The following is a 20,000-nucleotide window of genomic DNA, read 5'->3' on the forward strand; positions in this document are numbered from 1 at the left end:
AAGCGACCATTACTCCCTCAGGACACAGCCAGCGCCAACGGATCGAGGTCATCCGTTTCCGAGACCAATGCTTAACATTTCACCTTTACTTTCACTACGAGGGTTCTTGTGATAAATAACTATCTTCAGCCCTTCACTCTGTCTCCATGCCGGGCCGAGGGAGCGATGGCATCATGGGAGAAAAAAAAGGGAGGTTTTCGTCCAAGGATGTTTTATGCCATTTAGCCGACAAGAAAATATTAAGGATGGAAAGCCATATGAAATGATAGTTGCGCTGCTGACAACAGTGATAACAATGTTATTGTCGTTATCATCACTATCATTGTTATTATTCCTGTAGTGTTGCTTTTATGATAAGACTCTTATAATGTTTATATCAGTGACATGAAAGATGACAATAACAATGATAACAGTTATAATACCCATAAAGATAATAGAAATAATACCACTAATTATAGCCATGATTATAGGAACCAACGCCTTCATTTAACACGACCACCGTCAACCTGCCATTACCGTTACTTTCTATTGCCTCCCAAACGGGTCGTTGTACTCCTGAATCCAACCACGGCGCTGAAGCCAAGGGATTTCAGTGCCTGCACGTCAGGAGTTTGGGGTTTCTAAAGGACTCCACAATTAGAGAGAACCTTATAGTCCGTAGAGGATTTCATGATCACATGTGATTTTTCATTATTAATATCAAAAAAGCATTTCAGAAATGCTTATTAGAATAATTTCTTTCTAGATGATTTTTAGATTTTGTAAAGTCTATTCCCTCGTGGAAGGATTTTTATTATTTACAAATGAAGCATTGACTTTTAGAGGATTTAGTTTTTACCTTTCGTCTCCGTAGAATCTACAACCACGCTATCCCTTGCTCCGGCGCCTCAACGAATCGCTCCCCAATAGCTACCGAATTCCAGGGATTACATTTGCCCTTTTAACCATGAAAATAAAACTTCTAGAGAGGCGTAACAGACATGGAAGACGATGAAGGTTATTAGATTTTAGATTTCCTTGTTGCTTTATGATCATTATTGTTACGTGACGGTTATCCTTGTGGTTACCGTTATTATTGCTGGTGTTGGTGCTGATCATTAATTTTTGTATCCTTATATTGGTAAAATCATAATTGTTGTTTTTCTTAACATTATTGTATCGCTTTTTCGTAATTCTTATTTGAACTCGATTCGTGCATGCAAACACGGACCGTTACGTTGCAAACCCTCCCCAGATACGAATATGTGAACATATACCCCTCACTTTGTAAACGTTAATGAGATTGTTTACAGTATCCGATTATGAACAGCAGAATTGTAAATGTATTAGAGCCCCTTTTTTTAAGAGAACCGCAGAAGACTTAGTTTTTGTGACAAAAGTTTTACTAGAACCTCCCTCCCCAGCTCCCCGCAACAAGGCAACAGGATACCTGGGTGAAATTTATGTATTCAGAGACGTTTGTTTGTTTGCATTGGTAGTGTGATGTAGTTTAACAGTATTTTGCTACAATTACATGGGCAATAATATTATTGTTAATTCCCGGAAAATCTAATCAGATTTCGGAATGTTGGATCCATTGCTTTTTTCATCCGTGGAAAGGAAATTTTTAATCAAAACTGTCAATGATCCAGATACACATCCACATCTCTATCTATCTGTGTGTGTGTGTGTATGTGTGTGTGTGTGTGTGTGTGTGTGTACATATGTATACATAAAAAATGTGTGTATATATATATATATATATATATATATATATATATATAGAGAGAGAGAGAGAGAGAGAGAGAGAGAGAGAGGGGGGGGGGGAGTTGGAAGAGAGAGGGGGAAGAGGCAGATTGAGTGTTTCCCTCCGGAGTCTCCCGATCCCAAGGTGACCGACAAGCAAGCGGGAATTACGTCTAGCTTATTGACCATTATTAAGAGACTCGTGCGTGTCTTTGTATAGGTTTCCCCATGCGCATGTTAGATTGTTCTACATACATGCACTACATGTTTTTCTAAACATGTGCCACCTGATATACACCGACGTATGCTGTTTTCTTCCTGTATTCATAAAATCATTAGCATATGTATAGAAGATATTTTAATGAGTCCATAGACCTGCCCGGCACAGATGTTACCTTAAAACCTAAAATCGGGAGGGAGAGAGTGTGAGAGAGGGGGGAGGGTAATTATAAATATACCATTACTTATACAGGGGAATGTGCCTTTTGTGAGTGTTTGTGTGTCTGTGTGTATGTACACTTTCGAGTGTGTGGTGTCTTTTTTAAACATCGTAATTGCATTTTTAAAATTATTAGCTTTTTACATATTCTGTAAGTTATATCTTAATTCTGTGACAAAACTAACACATTAAAAGCCATCTATACTTATCGTTACAATTATTCTTACACTTTTATAACCTAGTTACGACCCTTTTAATCTTGTAAGACATGTTATCGATTTATTACAACGAACGCGTGCTGTGAAAATCGCCATTAGTGACGTTAACCCGTGACATTCCAACGAGCGAGGCAAACGGGTACATTTCCGTCAATAAATATAGCTACGGACGCCCCCGACAGGCTGTTTATTGCCTGGCCTTCTTCAAGAGAAATTTTCTAGGCGCACGAGGTGGAGGAGGAGTAGGAAGAGGAAGTAAAGAGAAGAATTGAAGAAGGTGGAAAAGAACAAGGATAATAGAGAGTTAAAAATGGTATTAGGGAATGACGGTATGGTAGATAGTTTCTTCTGAGAATGTTGTGAAGTGTTTGTGGCTGTAAGGTTTGTTTATATATATTTCTTTTCCTATTTCTCTCTCTCTCTCTCTCTCTCTCTCTCTCTCTCTCTCTGTCTCTCTCTCTCTCTCTCTCTCTCTCTCTCTCTCTCTCTCTCTCTCTCTCTCTCTCTCGCAGTCATAATTACTCGTGCAAAATGATGGATAGATGTATGGATACATGAGTGTACAGATAGACAGACACATAGATAGATGGATAGATAAGCACATAGATGCACATACACATACATATGGCCCTCTACAAACATTTTTTCGCATCATACCAAACAAAATCAAATATTTATTCAAATAAACGAAATAACCAAACACCCCTTCCCCCCCCCCCCCAGCCAGGATGTCTTCCCCGGCGGCCCCCCCGTCGGGTCCCCCCCTCAAGTACCCCCGCGGCGCCTTCTTCATCCTCGCCGGCTACCTCCTGGAGCGCTTCGTGTACTACGGCCTCTTCGGGGGCGCCGTCTTCTACATGCAGAGGATGCTGGGCTTCACCTCCTCGTCGGCGTCCACGGTGAAGGCGGTGATGGAGGGCCTCATCTACCTCGCGCCCATCGCCGGGGCCGTCCTCGCCGACACCTACCTCGGCAAGGTAAGGAGGCTTGGGGGCGGGTGGGTATGGGGTGGGGGGTAAGGGAGGGGGGTCTTTTTTTTCTCTTTAAGGGGGGTGGATGGGTAGGGGGTGGGGGAGGGGGGTCTTTTTTTTCTCTTTGAGTTGGGTGGGTGGGTAGGGGGTAAGGGAGGGGTCTTTTTTTTCTCTTTGAGTTGGGTGGGTAGGTAGGGGGTGGGGGGGCGTGGTCTTTTTTTTCTCTCTCTCTCTGAGTTGATCTATTTTTTTTCTTGTATTCTGTCTATTTTTTTTAAGTTGTATTTTGTCTTTCTTTCGTTTCTTTTTTTCTCTCATGTTTATTTGTTTGTTTGTTTTTGTCTTTTTTTGCTGTCTGTTTGTCTTCTGTTTTCTTATTCGTTATTTATTATTCAGTTATTTTTGTCTCTCTTGATTTATTTTTCCTTTTCCCCCCTTTCTTTCTTTCTGTCTTTCGTTGACCTATTTTTGTCTCTCTTTCGCTCCTTCTTTCATTTTTTTCTTTCTCTTTCGCTCCTTCTTTCATTTTTTTTCTTTCTCTTTCGTTCTCTCTTTCCTTTTTTTCTTTCTCTTTCATTTCCTCTTTCCTTTTTCTTTCTCTTTCGTTCCCTCTTTCCTATTTTTGTCTCTCTTTCGTTCCCTCTTTCCCTTATTCTTTCTCTTTCGCTTCCTCTTTCCTTTTTCTTTCTCTTTCGTTCCCTCTTTCCCCTTTTCTTTCTCTTCCGTTCCCTCTTTCCCCTTTTCTTTCTCTTCCGTTCCCTCTTTCCCCTTTTCTTTCTCTTCCGTTCCCTCTTTCCCCTTTTCTTTCTCTTCCGTTCCCTCTTTCCCCTTTTCTTTCTCTTCCGTTCCCTCTTTCCCCTTTTCTTTCTCTTCCGTTCCCTCTTTCCCCTTTTCTTTCTCTTCCGTTCCCTCTTTCCCCTTTTCTTTCTCTTCCGTTCCCTCTTTCCCCTTTTCTTTCTCTTTCGCCCCGTCGACCTCGCCTCGCCTCAGCAAGGTCGTTGGCCAAAGGTGTCTTTTGCGTTTTTATGCCCTTCATACTTCTTCTCTCTTATTACTTTCTCTCTCTTTCGTGATTATTACTTTTTTCACTTTTTCGACATTTCGTTTTTTCCATTTTTTTTCAAGTTTTTGTTTTTTCTCTTTTTTTATTTCTCTGTTTTCGTTTCTTTTTCCCTCTTTGCTCTCTTTTTTATTTTTCCCCCCCAATTCCACATTCTCTCTTTCTTTTGTGATCCCTATTTATTTGTCTTCTTTTACTTACTTATTATCTACAATATCATTACCCACTCTTTCAATTCCTTGTTTTTTTCTTCCTTTTTTTCACCCCTTCTTCGTCTCATTTTTCGCCTATTTCTTCGTGCTACTACTTTCTCTTATTTCTCTTTTTTTCTCTATTCCCCATTTTTAGCTGTCTGTTATTGTGACTGCTTTCTCTCGTTCTTTCTACATTCTTTTATTTATTCATTTATTTATTGGCAAGTCGACTTTTACTCGTTTCTGTTTTTGCCTTACGTATAATTTATCAGATTATTAATTTTTCGCGTTTATCACTCTCTCTTCCTTGTCCCTTTTTGTTTTCTTTTCATGATTTTCTTTCGTAGTTTTTTCTTTATTTTTTTCTTTTCCTTCTTTGTCGTTAATACTTCTTTTTTTTACTTACTCTCTTTTTTTCATATATTTTCTCTGTTTTGTCTCGTATTCCCTTCCTTTTCACGTTTCTGTGCTGTGTCGTGTTTTAATTTCACTCAGGTTATTTTTCCCACTTTCCTTCCTTTCTATATTTATTATGTTCTCTCTCTTCCTGCTTTCTCTCTTGTCTTTATTCTCTTTTTTATCTTCTATGCTATGTCCTATGTTGATGTCATTCGAATTAACATCCTCCGTTTTCCTTCATTTCTGTAAATATTTCCCGTTTTCCTTCATTTCTGTAAATTTCTCCCATTTTCCTTCACCTAATCAAATCTCTCCCGTTTTTCTTCATACGTGTAAATTTCTCCCATTTTCTCTTTTCTTTGCCAGACATTTTGCCAGAAATGTCCATTTTCTCTAATTGCATTTAGTAGTGTTTTCACTTTATCTACACCAACATGATGGCTGCTATGTTGAGACATAAAAAATCATTACGAAGCCATGACCGAACGGAGAAAGTGGTCAGTCGAGTGAAAGCTGACTGAACTTGAACGAATTCCAGTATTCAGAGACTGAATGCAAAAGACGGTGACAGAGAGGAGGAATAAAAAAGGGGGAAGAGGGATAGAAGGGGAAGGAGAGAGGAGAGAGAGAGAGAGAGAGAGAGAGAGAGAGAGAGTGGGAGAGAGAGAGTGGGAGAGAGGAGTGGGAGAGAGAGAGTGGGAGAGAGAGAGAGAGTGGGGGAATAATATATATATATATATATATATATATATAGAGAGAGAGAGAGAGAGAGAGAGAGAGAGAGAGAGAGAGAGAGAGAGAGAGAGAGAGAGAGAGAGAGAGTGGGGGATATATATATATATATATATATATATATATATATATATATATATATATATATATATATATATATAGAGAGAGAGAGAGAGAGAGAGAGAGAGAGAGAGAGAGAGAGAAGAGAGAGAGAGAGAGAGAGAGAGAGAGAGAGAGGAGGGGAGAAAGAAAGGAAGAAATAAAAAAATAAAAAAAAATAAAATGTTTCAGAGAGAGAGGGGGGAGAGTAAAAAGGGGAATATGAGACAGGCAGACAGACAGAACACAGACAGCTAGACAGACAACTCAGAGAGAGACCGAGAAAGAGAGAGGGTGGGGGGAGGAGAAAGTGAGAAAGAAAGTAAAGAAAATATGAATAAAAATGTAAAAAAAAAAACAAAAAAACTTACAAACCTACAAACATCTAACCAAATACGCACGCAAAAGAGAATATCAAAACAACAAAATCAACAACAAAAAACAAGCAAAACAAGGAATGAAAATCCTTGTTCCTACGTTCCTAACAAACCTCTCTTTTAACCCACGCATGACAGACCTCCCGTCATCTGCTGCTTCGATCCCCGTCACAGATATGACACAGTTACGAATTCATGCGTAATATAACACTCTCCCTGCCTGATACTCTATGCATGACAGTCATTCATAAACATCTATTTTCATGGCACCTTAATGGTATTCAGCATTTCAGATTCAATTAACTTAGCCATGTTAAAGATAAACGGTTGTAATAGAATGTTTTTAAATTATCAGACTGAGATTATTGGAAGCTCTGTAATAAAGTTGAATGTTGTGAAATGATGTCAGACTAATGAAGTAATTTACACGGTAAAATTGGATACAATTGACAATTAAATATTTCTAATACATTTTTGTGACTCTGATATAAATTGAGATTAGAAGCTCTCTAATGACTGAGAGCAATATAGGTCGTTGAAGGCAATAGATCATCTATCAAAACCTACCTTATTGAATTTGTTACATTTTAGGCGATTAGTAATTAATTAGAACTTTTATTTCATGTATCTAAGCGGTTGCTAGTCAAATCATAATTGCAATTTCGATCATTTCTACGCCTGTTTAATTAATAACACTTTAATCACTTTTCAGACTATCATATTTCACATTTCATTAATGGATCATTTTATTAGTTTTACGAAATCTTTAAAGGATATTCATAGGTTAATCAGTTTATAATACATCAGCTTTGGATCTAGAAGTATCACGTTTCAGTAATCTATTACTGATAATATTTAAATGAATTCAACTAAAATTAGCGTCGAATTGAGCTTTCACTTCCAACAAATTATAACGCACGCCCACGCCCACAGGCCCGGACAGTGTTCATCATGTGTTGCTGCTACACCGCGGGCGCCCTCATCTACTCCCTGTCGTCTGCCACGCCCATCATGGCCAGTGTGGACGCAGCCAAGGTCACGGGCATTGCAGGTCGGTCCTGGGTCATGCACGGTCATGATAAGTTAAACTGTGTATATCAGATAAAAATAAAGAGAGAGAGAGAGAGAGAGAGAGAGAGAGAGAGAGGAAAAAAAAAAAAAAAAAAAAAAAAAAAAAAAAAAAAAAAAAATATATTAATATATATATATATATATATATATATATATATAAATATATATATATATATATATATATATATATATATATATATATATATAAGAGAGAGAGATCTTTTCTTTTCATTTTTATTTTTTGCATTTGTTTTTTAGTTTTCTTAATAAGGAGTTCAAACTAGATCCCGGAGATTTTTTTAAAAATGAGGGCATTGCTTTATCTCAACTTCAACAAAAATCAATCTTCCTTTTAAAAACATCAGTACTGTACACCCAAGCCACGAAAAAGAGGGAAAAAGTCCGGAAAAGATCACGCATTGCGTAAAAAATAGATAAATAAGCCAATGCATGAATAAATATACACGGCATTCGTTCGACAGATCTGTTTATATAGCATTACGCGCCCCTCTCCCTCCCCAAAAATATATAAAATGTGTTTTGTAGTAAAATTTCTAACATGCGATTCTTTGAACAGGTCTGCTCGTGCTGGGCATCGCAGCCGGTCTGATGAAGGCCGTGTATTCGTCCCTTGGCGCTGACCAGTTCAAGGTTCCTGAGCAAAGAGAGCAGCAGCAGAGGTGAGAAGAGGTCAGGGATGGTTAGAAGAGGATGGGGGAAATCGGGAAAGGTTAGAAAGGGTCATGGAAGGTTATGGGAGGTCATAGAGGGTTAGAAGAGGTTGGGGAAAAAATCAGGGATACTTAGACAGGTTGGGAGAAAACCAGGGAACGTTAGAAGAGGTCGGGGAAGGTTAGCAGAGGTCAGAGAAGGTTAGGGGAAACTTTAGGGGAATTTAGAAAAAGTTTGTCTAAGACCAGGGAAGCTTAAGGAAGATCAGAGAAATTGCAGAAAGTCAGGAGTGTTTAGGGGAGGTCAGGTCAGGGAAGTTAAGGGAAGATCAGGAAAAGATGAGGAGTCTGTTGTGAAATTTCAGAAACAGTCCGAGAATGTTAGGAAAGTGTTAGGGGAGTTTTGGGGTTTAGGGGAAAATCTAGGGGGAAGAGAGACGGTGGGATGAGAAAACGTGAAAAGGGTAACTGAAATGAAATCTGGGGAAATAAGAAGCAGGGAAATGGGCATATAAAAGGGACAGGGGAAACAGGGAATCGGGGGAAATAAGATCATATATAAGGGGAAAATGACGACAGGGGAAGACACGGATGTAATAAGGAGAGATAGTATCGCATAAAGGAAAAAGAAGGTCACACAAAATCCTGGCAATTATATCCAGAGGAAATATAAATAAACCATTGCCCATTAACTCTTACCAAGCTGCCAATGCTATCCCTTCTCATAAAAATAATAATAATAATATTAAATTAAGACAGAAACCGTATTTCATCCTATTACACCCACTCACGCCCACCCCCGCCCACTCACGTCCACTCCCACCCATTCACGCTCACAGGTTCTTCTACGCCTTCTACTGGATGATCAACGCCGGAGCCTTCCTGGGCCAGTTCATGACGGCGCAGCTCAGGGACACCGTCCAGTGCTTCGGCGACGACTGCTACCTGCTGCCCTACCTCATCCTCGTCGGCTTCATGGCGGTCTCCACCACCATCTTTGCGCTCGGTCAGTTCGCCAATACACAGAGGACTCTTTTCTATTTTCCCTTTCTTTATTCTCTTGTGTGTTTTTGTTTCTATAGTTGTTGTTTTTTGCTCTCTCCTGCTTCCTCTTCGTTGGCTTCATGGCGGTCTCCACCACCATCTTTGCGCTCGGTCAGTTGACGGAGAGTTTTGTGTTTATTTGTTTGTGTATGTTGTTACTGTTGTTGCATTCTGCTGCCCTACTTCTGCCTCGTCGGGTTCATAGCTGTCCACCACGATCTCTGCGCTCGGTCGGGTAACGGAGAGCAAGATGATTTTTATATGTTTTTCCCTTTCCTTGGTTGTTTAATTATTGTTTGGTTTTGTGTATTGAGTTTATTTATCTGTTTGTTTGTTTCTTGCCCTGAAGTTGTAAACGTCGCCCTAAAGTAACACCCACTAGAAACGAGCCAATGTCCCCAGGGAGCGTCAGCGTCCACTTTGAGAACCGCTGGTGCATATCTAACGATGAATTCCTCTTCCTCGTTCTGACTGTCTGTCTTTTTATGTCTTTCACTTATTCACCTACGTTTCAGTCTGTCTATAAGATGTGGATAATTCTATTTCTGTTACAGGATGTGGATAATTCTATTTCTATTACCAGTGGACCACGTGGCTGTTTTCCACGTGGATCCAAATGTCCCAAATAAGAACCACCCGCTCAGCGAGGGCGGAGGTCACATTTTATATCTGACCTCGTTTGACCGGGAGTTCGTGACCAGCGCCCGACGCGCTAAGGTCAGCTCCGCCCTCTCTCCGGGCGGGCTGCCCTGACACCGCGGCGATTACCCCTTTAGACAAGTCGTAGCGTCGTCGTAGCGTGTGTTCACCCTTTACGTGTGTTTTGCGTCCCTGCCAGCCACTGTACTAGAGTACGCATAGCCTTTTAAAGTCTGGTGGCAGCGAGGGCCGTTGCATCCTTTTGGCATGCAACACGAACACACCACCCCCGAAGAAAAATCCGCTCGACCGCTAGAAGACATGTCGAAGAACAAAAAAACACGTAAGTACACGTTTGGGCCCCATTTCTTATTTCTTTTCCCTTCCTTCTCCCATACATGTGTTAAGCCGTTGTTTTTTGTTGGGTTAAAAGGTGCTAATGACAGCAAATGGCACGTTCTCCACTATTCTTCCACCTCAGATCGTATTTCCGTGCGATCGAGTATGTGATCAATAAACATGAATATCGTTCGTTAGTAAAGTAATTAATTATTTTCTCTCGTTTTTAGAGATTTATATTGTTTCATCTGCAACGAATTTAACGCGTTCGTGATTTTATCTTATCACGAATACCATTTCATTTTATCTCGTTCCTAACCCTCGCGCCCGACCTGACCTTCCCTTTTCTTCGCTTAGGGTCACTTTGGATTAGAAAAAGGTTAATTTCCTGTCTTGACCTGACCTCACTTCTCTTTTCCCGGTCGGTGGCGGCGTGGGTAAGGTCAGATGACCATTGTTACATTGCTTTTTGGTGACACGTTCTATCGGCGCTAGAACGAAGTATGTAACGGAAATTCATTAAAATTCATTAGTTTGAATATAGCGTAGGATCTTCCCTCATATCATAGTGCACAGAATTGCCCGATATTGCCCCGGGGTTGCGTAAACGCCTAATAGATCTGCGCTCCGTCGTTCGAGAGTAAAGTTATTCGTTCGTTCGGCTCCCTTTGAGTCGGTGTGACCCGCGGTTACGTCCGTTAATGTAGGACTAGGGTTTAAGCTAGAATCATTATTCGCTTATTAATCACACCTTTCTCACCCTCTTGAAGTCGCTTGCATGTTTTGGGTACCCCCCAAGCGTTTGTGTGATTCGTGAAAATTTATATATCCTTCGGGAATTTTGCGAGCGCCCATTACAGATACGCAGAAGAGAGCAGGATATTATATTCCTGGCTCAAGTCGCTTCAGTCATATACGGCATTTGGGTATAGGATCCCCCCGTTATTGAGTTTTATTGAAGTCTGACGTGCAAAGCTAGACATGTACAGCGGCAGTTCAGATTTCTGACCCCGAGAAGATTTGCTTGATAAAAAATTGGCGAATATTTTTTTCATGTCACCATTCATTCATGCGTACATTCTGTCGCATATCATCATATGTTGAATTCAATGTGGTAGTTGAAATAATCTTAAATAGCTAGCATTGCTAATTTGCTTCAGTCTTGTTATAGCGAACGTTAATATTCGTGTTTGTGATTCATTCTCTGTGTGAGGTCACTCTCGCTTCCCTCTCATTAACGATAGCTGTCACTCACACACGCATACACACACACATTCAGCTCACTCACACACACAGGATAAAAGACACTGACCCTTTTCATTGTCTTAGTGCCGGCGTAAAGATTTATCTCTTTGGCCTGCAATTTTGTCTGTCGCTGTCTGTGTACAAGTTACATCTATTTCTTATCTGTGTGACGACTATGGTTCAAATAGATCTTTGCGGATCGCCGATGTCGTTCCCTTATCTACTCTCATATCTATCAGAGATGGTTGGTAGTTCAAATAGGTCTATGCGGACCGCTACTGACATCTCCCTCTTCTATTTTCTTCTTTACCTTTGTGAAAATAAAACACAAAATGAAAAAAAAAGACGAAAATAAGTTAAAAACCAACATTAAAAACCGTAAATTGTTATGAATAACCGGCTAGTGGTAATTACCACCCCATCTTCTCTGTTGCCTTTCTTTTTCTCTTACTCTGGCCCTTACGTGTATGATCTGGCTCCCCGACTTTATATTGCAGTCGGACCGACACGGCACCGAGGGAGGACCCTTAGGATGCTGTAAGAAGGACGTCATCGAAGATCGCCATAGGCCCACGGACCAGGATTTTCGTCAGAAAAGGTGTTGCCTGCCAGACTCCCCGTACATCCAGCGAACCAGCACCTTTGCCGCAGGTATCAGTCGCCCCAGAATGCTGTGCCTGGCGGACGCCTGCAGATCCGGTCAACTCCAGGAGCTCGTAGCGCAGATATCAGCAGCCCCGAGATGCCGCCCCTGCCCCGACGCCCGTAGATCCGGATGAAGATTACGAGGACGTGTGGACGCGAGAAGGACCTGGACGAGATCTGTGAGGACGTGTGGACGAGGACGCCGCCGAGTTAGGCCTGGGCCAGGACTACGAGGAGGTCAAGACGAATCTGAAGTCAAGGAGGACCTGTGCGAGACTTTCGAGGACTATGAACATCGAGAACGGACAAATTACACCAAGGACCAGGAGGATGAGGACAACATGGACGAGAAGCCACGAAAAGGCACCAGGACGACGCACGAGGACGAGACGACCAGCCAAGTTAGGTCACCCTTGAAGGCGCCTCGAGGGCGAGGCGCGAGTAGGTGGCCGAGCAATATAAGATGTGGATAATTCTATTTCTGTTACAGGATGTGGATAATTCTATTTCTATTACCAGTGGACCACGTGGCTGTTTTCCACGTGGATCCAAATATCCCAAATAAGAACCACCCGCTCAGCGAGAGCGGAGGTCACATTTTATATCTGACCTCGTTTGACCGGGAGTTCGTGCTAAGCTACCACCGCGCTAAGGTCAGCTCCGCCCTCTCTCCGGGCAGCTGACCGTGACCTCCGCGTGGCCCGATAACCCGTATAACTAAACATGTCGTGTTCTTATACTGCGTGGTGTCAACTCTAAGAAATAAAGAGTCAAGCCGTTAACAAGTATAACTACCCTCTGTTCACCATTGTACTAAGGATGATAGCCTTTTACACTGTCGATCCATATACCTATCCTTCCCCTCCTCTGCCCATGCAAATGCCCCTGACGCCCCACCCCTCAACCCACAGGAAGGTCCCGGTACATCGAGGCGCCCCCGGACACGATGCTGCTGCGCGCGATGCGGTGCGTGGCGCACGCGGTGCGGCGCAAGTGGGACGGCGCGGACGACAAGGCGGCGCACTGGGTCGAACGCGCCCGGGACCGCTTCGACGGCAGCCTCATCCGCGACGTGAAGATCACCCTGCGCGTGCTGCTCTTGTTCTGCACGTACCCGCTGTTCTGGGCGCTGTTCTACCAGACGTCGACGGGCATGATCTTCCAGGCCAAGCGGCTCGACGGCCGCGTCGGAGAGTCCTACAGGATCCCGCCCGAGATGTCGTCCACCATTAACCCGCTGCTCATCCTCACGCTCATCCCCCTCTTCGATCAGGTCATCTACCCGCTCCTGGGGCGCCTCGGCGTCCTCACCTCCACCACCTCCAGGATGATCGCCGGAATGGCCTTCGCTGTCTCCTCCTTCGTCGTCTACGCCATCGTCAACATGTCCGTCGAACAGACGCTCATTCCCTCCACCCACGCCCGCCTGCACGTCTACAACGCTCTCCCGTGCGAGGCCGCCCTCCACTTGCCTCCCGAGCTGCACCTCGTCGACGAGGACGGCGAAAGAATGGCCAAGAAGGAGCTCATGATCCCGCTCGCGGGCCAGGTCGCCCTTCCGAACGTCGAGGTCGGCGGCGCGCCCCAGAAGGTGGAGGTCCAGGTCAGCAGGTCGTGCGCGGCCGGTAGCGACTTGACGCCCGTGCAGGTCGTCCTCCTTGGGGCGCACGAGTCCTCGGTCGTCCTCACGGCCGCCGGCCCTCGACCTCTCGCGCCCTCCCTCGAGTACCTCAAAAACGAGGACGCTGAAGCCAAGGTGAGTCCTCTGCGGCCGATGAGATGCTGGAAGGTTTCCAGGTTTTTTTTTTTTTTTTTTAATGTAGGTTACTTAGTGATCAGTTTTTGCTTAATTCGGTTTAAATATTCAGTAAGGTTTGATATATGCATTTATACAATATTTCGTAACTGTGTCCTTATAGCAAATTTAAGTCATATGCATTGCATTCGTCTTAACACTGTTATTTGAGACATTTGTCCTCCACGTGAGCGCGGTTGTAATTTTCGCGACGCGTCTTTTGCAGGTGCGAGTGATCGTAGCCGAGGGTAACGTCACGGAGGTCACCCTCAAGTACGAGACTCAGGAGGAGAAGTTCCCCATCACGGACGGCCTCTCCGAGTTCCAGATTCTGAGCCCCCAGCCTTACGAGGTGCTGGTGGGCGGCGCGGGCGTGGTCGGGGCGGCCAACGTCTTCCAGGACGGCGTATACGACGTGGTGGTGCTGGGCGGCGCGGGCGAGGGTGAGGGCGTGCGCGTGTTCCCCGTGACCGCGCCTTCGCCAGTGCACATGGGCTGGCTTTTCCCGCAGTACTTCCTGCTGACGGTGGGCGAGGTCCTGTTCTCCGTGTCGGGCATGGACTTCGCGTACTCGGAGGCGCCGGCGGCCATGAAGTCCATCCTGCAGGCGGCCAACCTGTTCACGATCACCGTGGGCCTGTGGCTGTTCGCCGGCCTGAAGGCCATCAGCTCCGCCACCAGGGCCTTCGAGCACCGCGCGTCCCACGAGGCGCTGCTGTATGCTGGCCTCATGGCCGCCAACACCATCATCTTCACGCTGCTCCTCCGCTGGTACAACTCGACGCCGCAGGAGGCCGCATTGGAGGAGAAGGGCGAGGAGAGGAAGGACGAAGAGAAGAGAGCGGAGGCAGGAGCGAGTGCGAAGGACGCTCACGACAATCCTGGTTTCGTTGAGGACCACGCCGTGTGAGGAGGCGGCTGCGAGGGCCAGGCTCCGTCTCGATCTCCCGAAAATATTCGAGTCACAGGAGATCCCTCTCTAATATCTCCTTCCAATATAGACGATCATATACACTTCACCCCCCCCCCCCTTTAACGTGCACACAATTCCCATTCTTTCTCCAAACTGTGATGTTGACCGGTCTCCTGTTACCTCAGCTTCATCAGTGTCGAATGCCATGTTTCCATATTTGTCATCAAATGGCGAGATTTTATACTCCGATATGTTTTCTTGATGTATTTTATGGGAGCAAAGCATGTGTACATTCTTTCCTAAGAATTATAAATATTGGCCGATTGTAATGCAATTGGCTGATGTACAAAGCCTTTATGAATTATCAAAACACATATATCGCATCTTTTCCATTCAGAAACTTTCATTTCACTGACGATTTGCAACGTTTGCATAAGAATCCATCAACAAATATACCCATCGAGTTTATTGGGTGATTTTTTAAAAAGTGTATGCTGTTGTAATTTTTTTTACAAATTCATATAACAGCTTTTTGTCCATCCACAACCAGACAATTATATATTTTTCTTGTCAACGTATTCTCGAATATATATTAAGTTTGTACAAAGGTCTTTCTCTTTTTATATATTATATTATTGTGTAGACTTATATTACATATATTTGCACATATTCTCGTATATACACGTCATGCATAAATAAAAAACGTGTTGATTTTTTAATAAAGTTTATAATAAGTGAGACTTATTTGTTACGTCAACATACCTATAACATTATCGCTTGATTCAGTGCACAGAAGATGTTTTATTATTTAAGAGCACAATTGTGTAGTAACGTTTATTCCGTCTCAATGAAACTTATAGATGCAGCAGTAGGCAGGTTGTCTGCGTCTCTGGAGGAGAGACAGCTGCACGATACACTTCTTTAAGCCTTTTACCGTGTTAATGAAATGGTACGGAAACCCATCATATGCTATAGCTGTATTTTCACCGAACAACTGTAAACATTGACGTGAATGAAGAGATATATTTGGGCAAAGATTTGAATAGGAATATCTTGTTTCACGATTATTTTTCCGGCTCTTGGAATATGGAAGTGACCTCAATTTTAACAGATTGTTCAGTATTTTTCTTTTTTGTATGATTTGTTTTATAAGAAAGAGAAAGAACCACATTACCTTAGCACTGCACCCCCCTCCCCCTAAAGAAGAGAGAAAGAGAGATACAGAACGAGAGAAAGAGGGGGAGGGGAGTCAAAGAGACAGAAGGATATATATATATATATATATATATATATATATATATATATATATATATATATATATATATATATATATATATATATATATATATGGAATGCAAAACAGAGTTAGCTTCGAACCTCTGCCTCAGGAAAGAGGATCCCGTAAAACTCCACAAGGATCCCTAAGGTCCACTGAGCAGGTCTTTCCCTTTGAGAGAGTTGTGTTTTCTTCATGAAGACGGCGGCCTCGCTGTCTAGGCGTCCTGTACACATTGCAGGTCTGCAGTAATCAGAAAACCGTGTAGAATCTAAAAAAAATATTTGGTTTAGTTGTTTGTCTGTTGTCTGTCTGTCTCTGTCTGTCTGTTTCTCTCTCTCTCTCTCTCTCTCTCTCTCTCTCTCTCTCTCTCTCTCTCTCTCTCTCTCTCTCTCTCTCTCTCTCTCTCTCTCTCTCTCTCTCTCTCTTTCTTTCTCTTTCTCTCTCTCTCTCTCTCTCATTTGGTTCATAAATCAAAACTAGCTGCTGATTAGTTTTGATGTTTTAAACTCGAGCTTTCACTTTCCCAAGACTTCTATGTCCCTAAAGTACTTAAAAATAAAATAGTGTCTGGTTCACTAGTATAGACTACTGAAATACTGGAATTCAAAAATCGTTGTACTGATACCATTGTGCTTGAACCCTGTCCATGTTAATGTAATTTAAAAAATGCCTTTTCTCGTGGTCCCCGAATGCTAACTGTGGGAAATGTTAGGTAAAACTGGACAGGTGAATTTGGGGAAGGGTGGGGTTGTATAAATTTATAGTGTCCATTTCCATTTTACAATAAAGTCAGTTATCTAATTTCACTTTCTGATTAAGAAAGACTTTAGTCAAAAGACAATTTCTAAATTTCGAGAAGAGTCGGCGAAATGACAGGTGGGTAATATTCATCCTTCGTTCGAACCCTCCATGCAGTGGTTAATAGTTAAAGCAAATAACTGGGCTAGACATCAAGGCCATACAGCACTAATCTTCCATACAGTCTTCTAAAGAATTTGCTGTCGTAGGAGGTTCTTCTGCGGCCAATTCCACGTATCGATGCTGGATGTCGGCCGTCGGCATCTCCTTATTAAAAATCGAAGGGCAGGACGTTAGTGCCCCCGTCGAGGGTCGGTAGGCGTTCGACAAGTGCCTCAGCAACTCTCCGACGGGTATAAAGGAAAGAGCTTGCCCTGATGCGATGGGCATTTTAAAAGCAAGATCCACTGTACAGTACCAAGGTTAAACTCTGCAGTTCCTACTAAGGTACTGGCCATAGTGAGAAACATATCCATAAATTCCCACGCCTCGGGAAAGCAGAAGTGTTTTGAACTGCATTATTAAGCAATTGTGACTGAAGCCTAATTCAGATATGACCTCCTTGCTTTAATGTTTAAAAAATCTACCATACATTGCTTGGCTATTGGATGTAACACAACAGAAGCTAGTGGAACTGTATATAACTGGAGGCGTCGCGTGGCAAAGGCTCGTCAACGCTCGTCTTCGACCCACACCTCTTGCGACGGCTTCTCATCTCCGGCCGCCCTCGTCCGTAAAGTCGAAAACCCTATAAAAGAAGAAAGGAGAAAGACGGTGTAGCCGTTCGGTCAATAGTCCGTCGGCCAAATGCTCGTCGGCGAAAAGACCTGATACGGAGTGAATAAATTTTTCAAGGAAAGAGAGATGGAGATAATGAATTCAGATTTTGATTTTATGAGATACAGATTTTTTTTTCTCAAAGATGTATGAGTAATTCACTCGTTAGTCCGCGGGAAGACGCTCTTGGGAACCTTGTGTCCATCAAATATTATTTTCTCTCTCAATACGCTTGTTTGGTCTCATTTTGAAGGGGATGGAAGGTCTGCACTTTATGTTAACTTTAGAAATAAACACAACTTGTCTAAAGCAATTTATCAGGAAAGCACTGTTGCAGATTCAGCGTAGAATTGCATAAATTAGGACCTTTCCATGCGTCAAGGACTGTTTTTATATATTTCCCTGCAATATAATAACCCTCTGTCATAAAAGCTGAAACTTATTTCATTTTCAGTGCATAAAATTGTTTATCAGCATACCAACAGACAATGAGGAAAGATTTACGAATTACATTATGCTAAAAAAGGAAATGATTTTATAAGACTCATCACCTTCAGTGGCGTGTTTATATTCATATATTCTATATATTTTAAGTTTAAAGGATTACTTACCAGTATACCAATAGACAATAAGATATATAAAAAAAGCGAATTAAAATCAAATGAACGTAAGTTATTTTCCATTTTACTTAGAACTCTATTCCTGACAAAAAAAAAAAAACTTATTCACTCAGACCAGTGGGATTCATTGCCCTCGATAGCCTAAATGAGGGCTCTGCGTTAAAAAAAAAATACTCGGCAAATGAAATATATCCAAAATCCCCCACTTTTTTGAGGGGTGGGGGGGGGGGGAATTCATGTATAAGAATTCTTTTTTTTTTATCATTAATAAGATATATGAAAGTTATGAAATGAAGGAAGTGGCGTAGTGTAATGTTGTAATATGAGTTTTTTTTTGCATAGGTAATTAGGTTAGCGAAATGCCTCTATTATAAAATTTACCTCACGACAATGCCACACACTATTCTTCCTTATGCCTCCTAACGTTTCTTTTCTCGTCCTTTTATACTGTTTCTCATTTCCTCGCATTCTTTCACTTTCTTCCGTTCGACATTCTCTTCCATTTTCTGCATGTTATCTCGTTGTTTCTCATTTCTTTTCGTATCTTTTTTCTTTTTTTCTTTTTTTTTATCTCTCTCTCCTATTTACGGGATATCTGTTTTTTTTTTTTTTTTTTGCGTAATCTCTCACATTTTCTTCTCTGTTTTCACTTTCTCTTTCGCCATCTTATTCACTTTTTTGCATCCACTAATTTCGCAGTTTCTCATCCTATCTATGATTCTTTCATTCGATCGCATTTCGTGCATTTTCTGTAATCGATTTTTTTTTTAATGAGTGTGTGTGTGTGTGTGTGTGTGTGTGTGTGTGTGTGTGTGTGTGTGTGTGTGTGTGTGTGGTGTGTGTGTGTATGTGTGAGTATGAGTGTGTGTGTTGTGTGTGTGTGTGTGTGTGTGTGTGTGTGTGTGTGTGTGTGTGTGTGTGTGTGTGTGTGTGTGTGTGTGTGTGTGTGTGTGTGTGTGTGTGTGTGTGTGTGTGTGTGAGTGTGAGTGTGTGAGTGAGTGAGTGAGTGAGTGTGTCTGTGTTTATATGGATATGATATAACATCTCGGTTGTGAAATAAGCTTGATTTTTTCCATAACTTCCTTTGTATTTTGATACATATTAAAAATCAAAATGGCTCCTTGGAAAAACTGCATAGCGTGCCAAAAGAGATCAAGGCCGGCATTTGAGCGCCTGACCCCCCCCCCCATCTGATGGCTTCCTTCATGGTCTGGCTCCCCCCCCCCCCACCATGCCCCAAGAACACCACACACACACACACACACACACACACACACACACACACACACACACACACACAATAAAAAAAATCGAAAAAGTGACGTATAAATTAATAAATAAAAACAACTGAAAAATAACTAGCGCCATCTCTGTACGAGCAGCACGGCCATTTCAAGGCGTTTAAACTCCGATAATATTTTTCGTTTCTCAAAATGGTAAATATTTTTCGTACTCGTTTGTTAATGATTAGCATTCATCTAACATTATGTATATATTTGTTATTACTATATCAATTAATTAATATATTTACATTAAAGCATGCATCACTTTATTTGACGAATTGCTCTGGAGATACAGTCCGTTCGCCTATATATTACCTTATCAAAATATTTTCTCAATTTGTAAAAATTAATAATAATCTTGCCATTGTTTTAGGACACATTCTCTGTGAGGGTATAATTGTGAGGAACGAAAGAGTGCGACTCAAAAGAACAAAATATAAACGCAAGCACTAGGATGATTCCTAACCAAACAGGAAAAATAAGCACCGAGAGGTAACAAAAAAAAAAGGACACAAAATGAAACGAGCAGACGACTTTAATACCAATAGCATCGCCATCTATTTTTTATAATCATAACTAAAAATCCGCGAAATGTCTGCGATTCGTGTGTTTTTTATTTATTTATTTATTATCATTATTATCTTTATTTATTTATAATTATTTTTTT

General features: G+C 42.1%; 1 protein-coding gene across 2 annotated transcripts in view; it reads left to right on the forward strand.

Annotated features, from left to right (window-relative positions):
• Window positions 1–15,314, forward strand: part of LOC119598236 (solute carrier family 15 member 1-like) — a 19,876-nt gene extending 4,562 nt beyond the window's left edge. The window contains exons 2-7 of one of the 2 annotated variants that reach the window (XM_037947882.1): window positions 3,106–3,359; window positions 7,148–7,265; window positions 7,863–7,965; window positions 8,796–8,962; window positions 12,780–13,624; window positions 13,890–15,314. In XM_037947882.1, coding sequence (XP_037803810.1) covers window positions 3,111–3,359; window positions 7,148–7,265; window positions 7,863–7,965; window positions 8,796–8,962; window positions 12,780–13,624; window positions 13,890–14,573 — 2,166 coding nt within the window. In that variant the 5' untranslated portion in view covers window positions 3,106–3,110 and the 3' untranslated portion in view covers window positions 14,574–15,314. Of the gene's footprint in view, window positions 1–3,103; window positions 3,360–7,147; window positions 7,266–7,862; window positions 7,966–8,795; window positions 8,963–12,779; window positions 13,625–13,889 lie in introns of both variants that reach the window. The other variant, XM_037947883.1, reaches the window with a different exon arrangement.
• The last annotated feature ends 4,686 nt before the right edge of the window (window positions 15,315–20,000 follow it).

Source organism: Penaeus monodon, chromosome 41 (genome assembly GCF_015228065.2).
Source record: "Penaeus monodon isolate SGIC_2016 chromosome 41, NSTDA_Pmon_1, whole genome shotgun sequence".
NCBI classification, from domain to species: Eukaryota; Metazoa; Arthropoda; class Malacostraca; order Decapoda; family Penaeidae; genus Penaeus; species Penaeus monodon.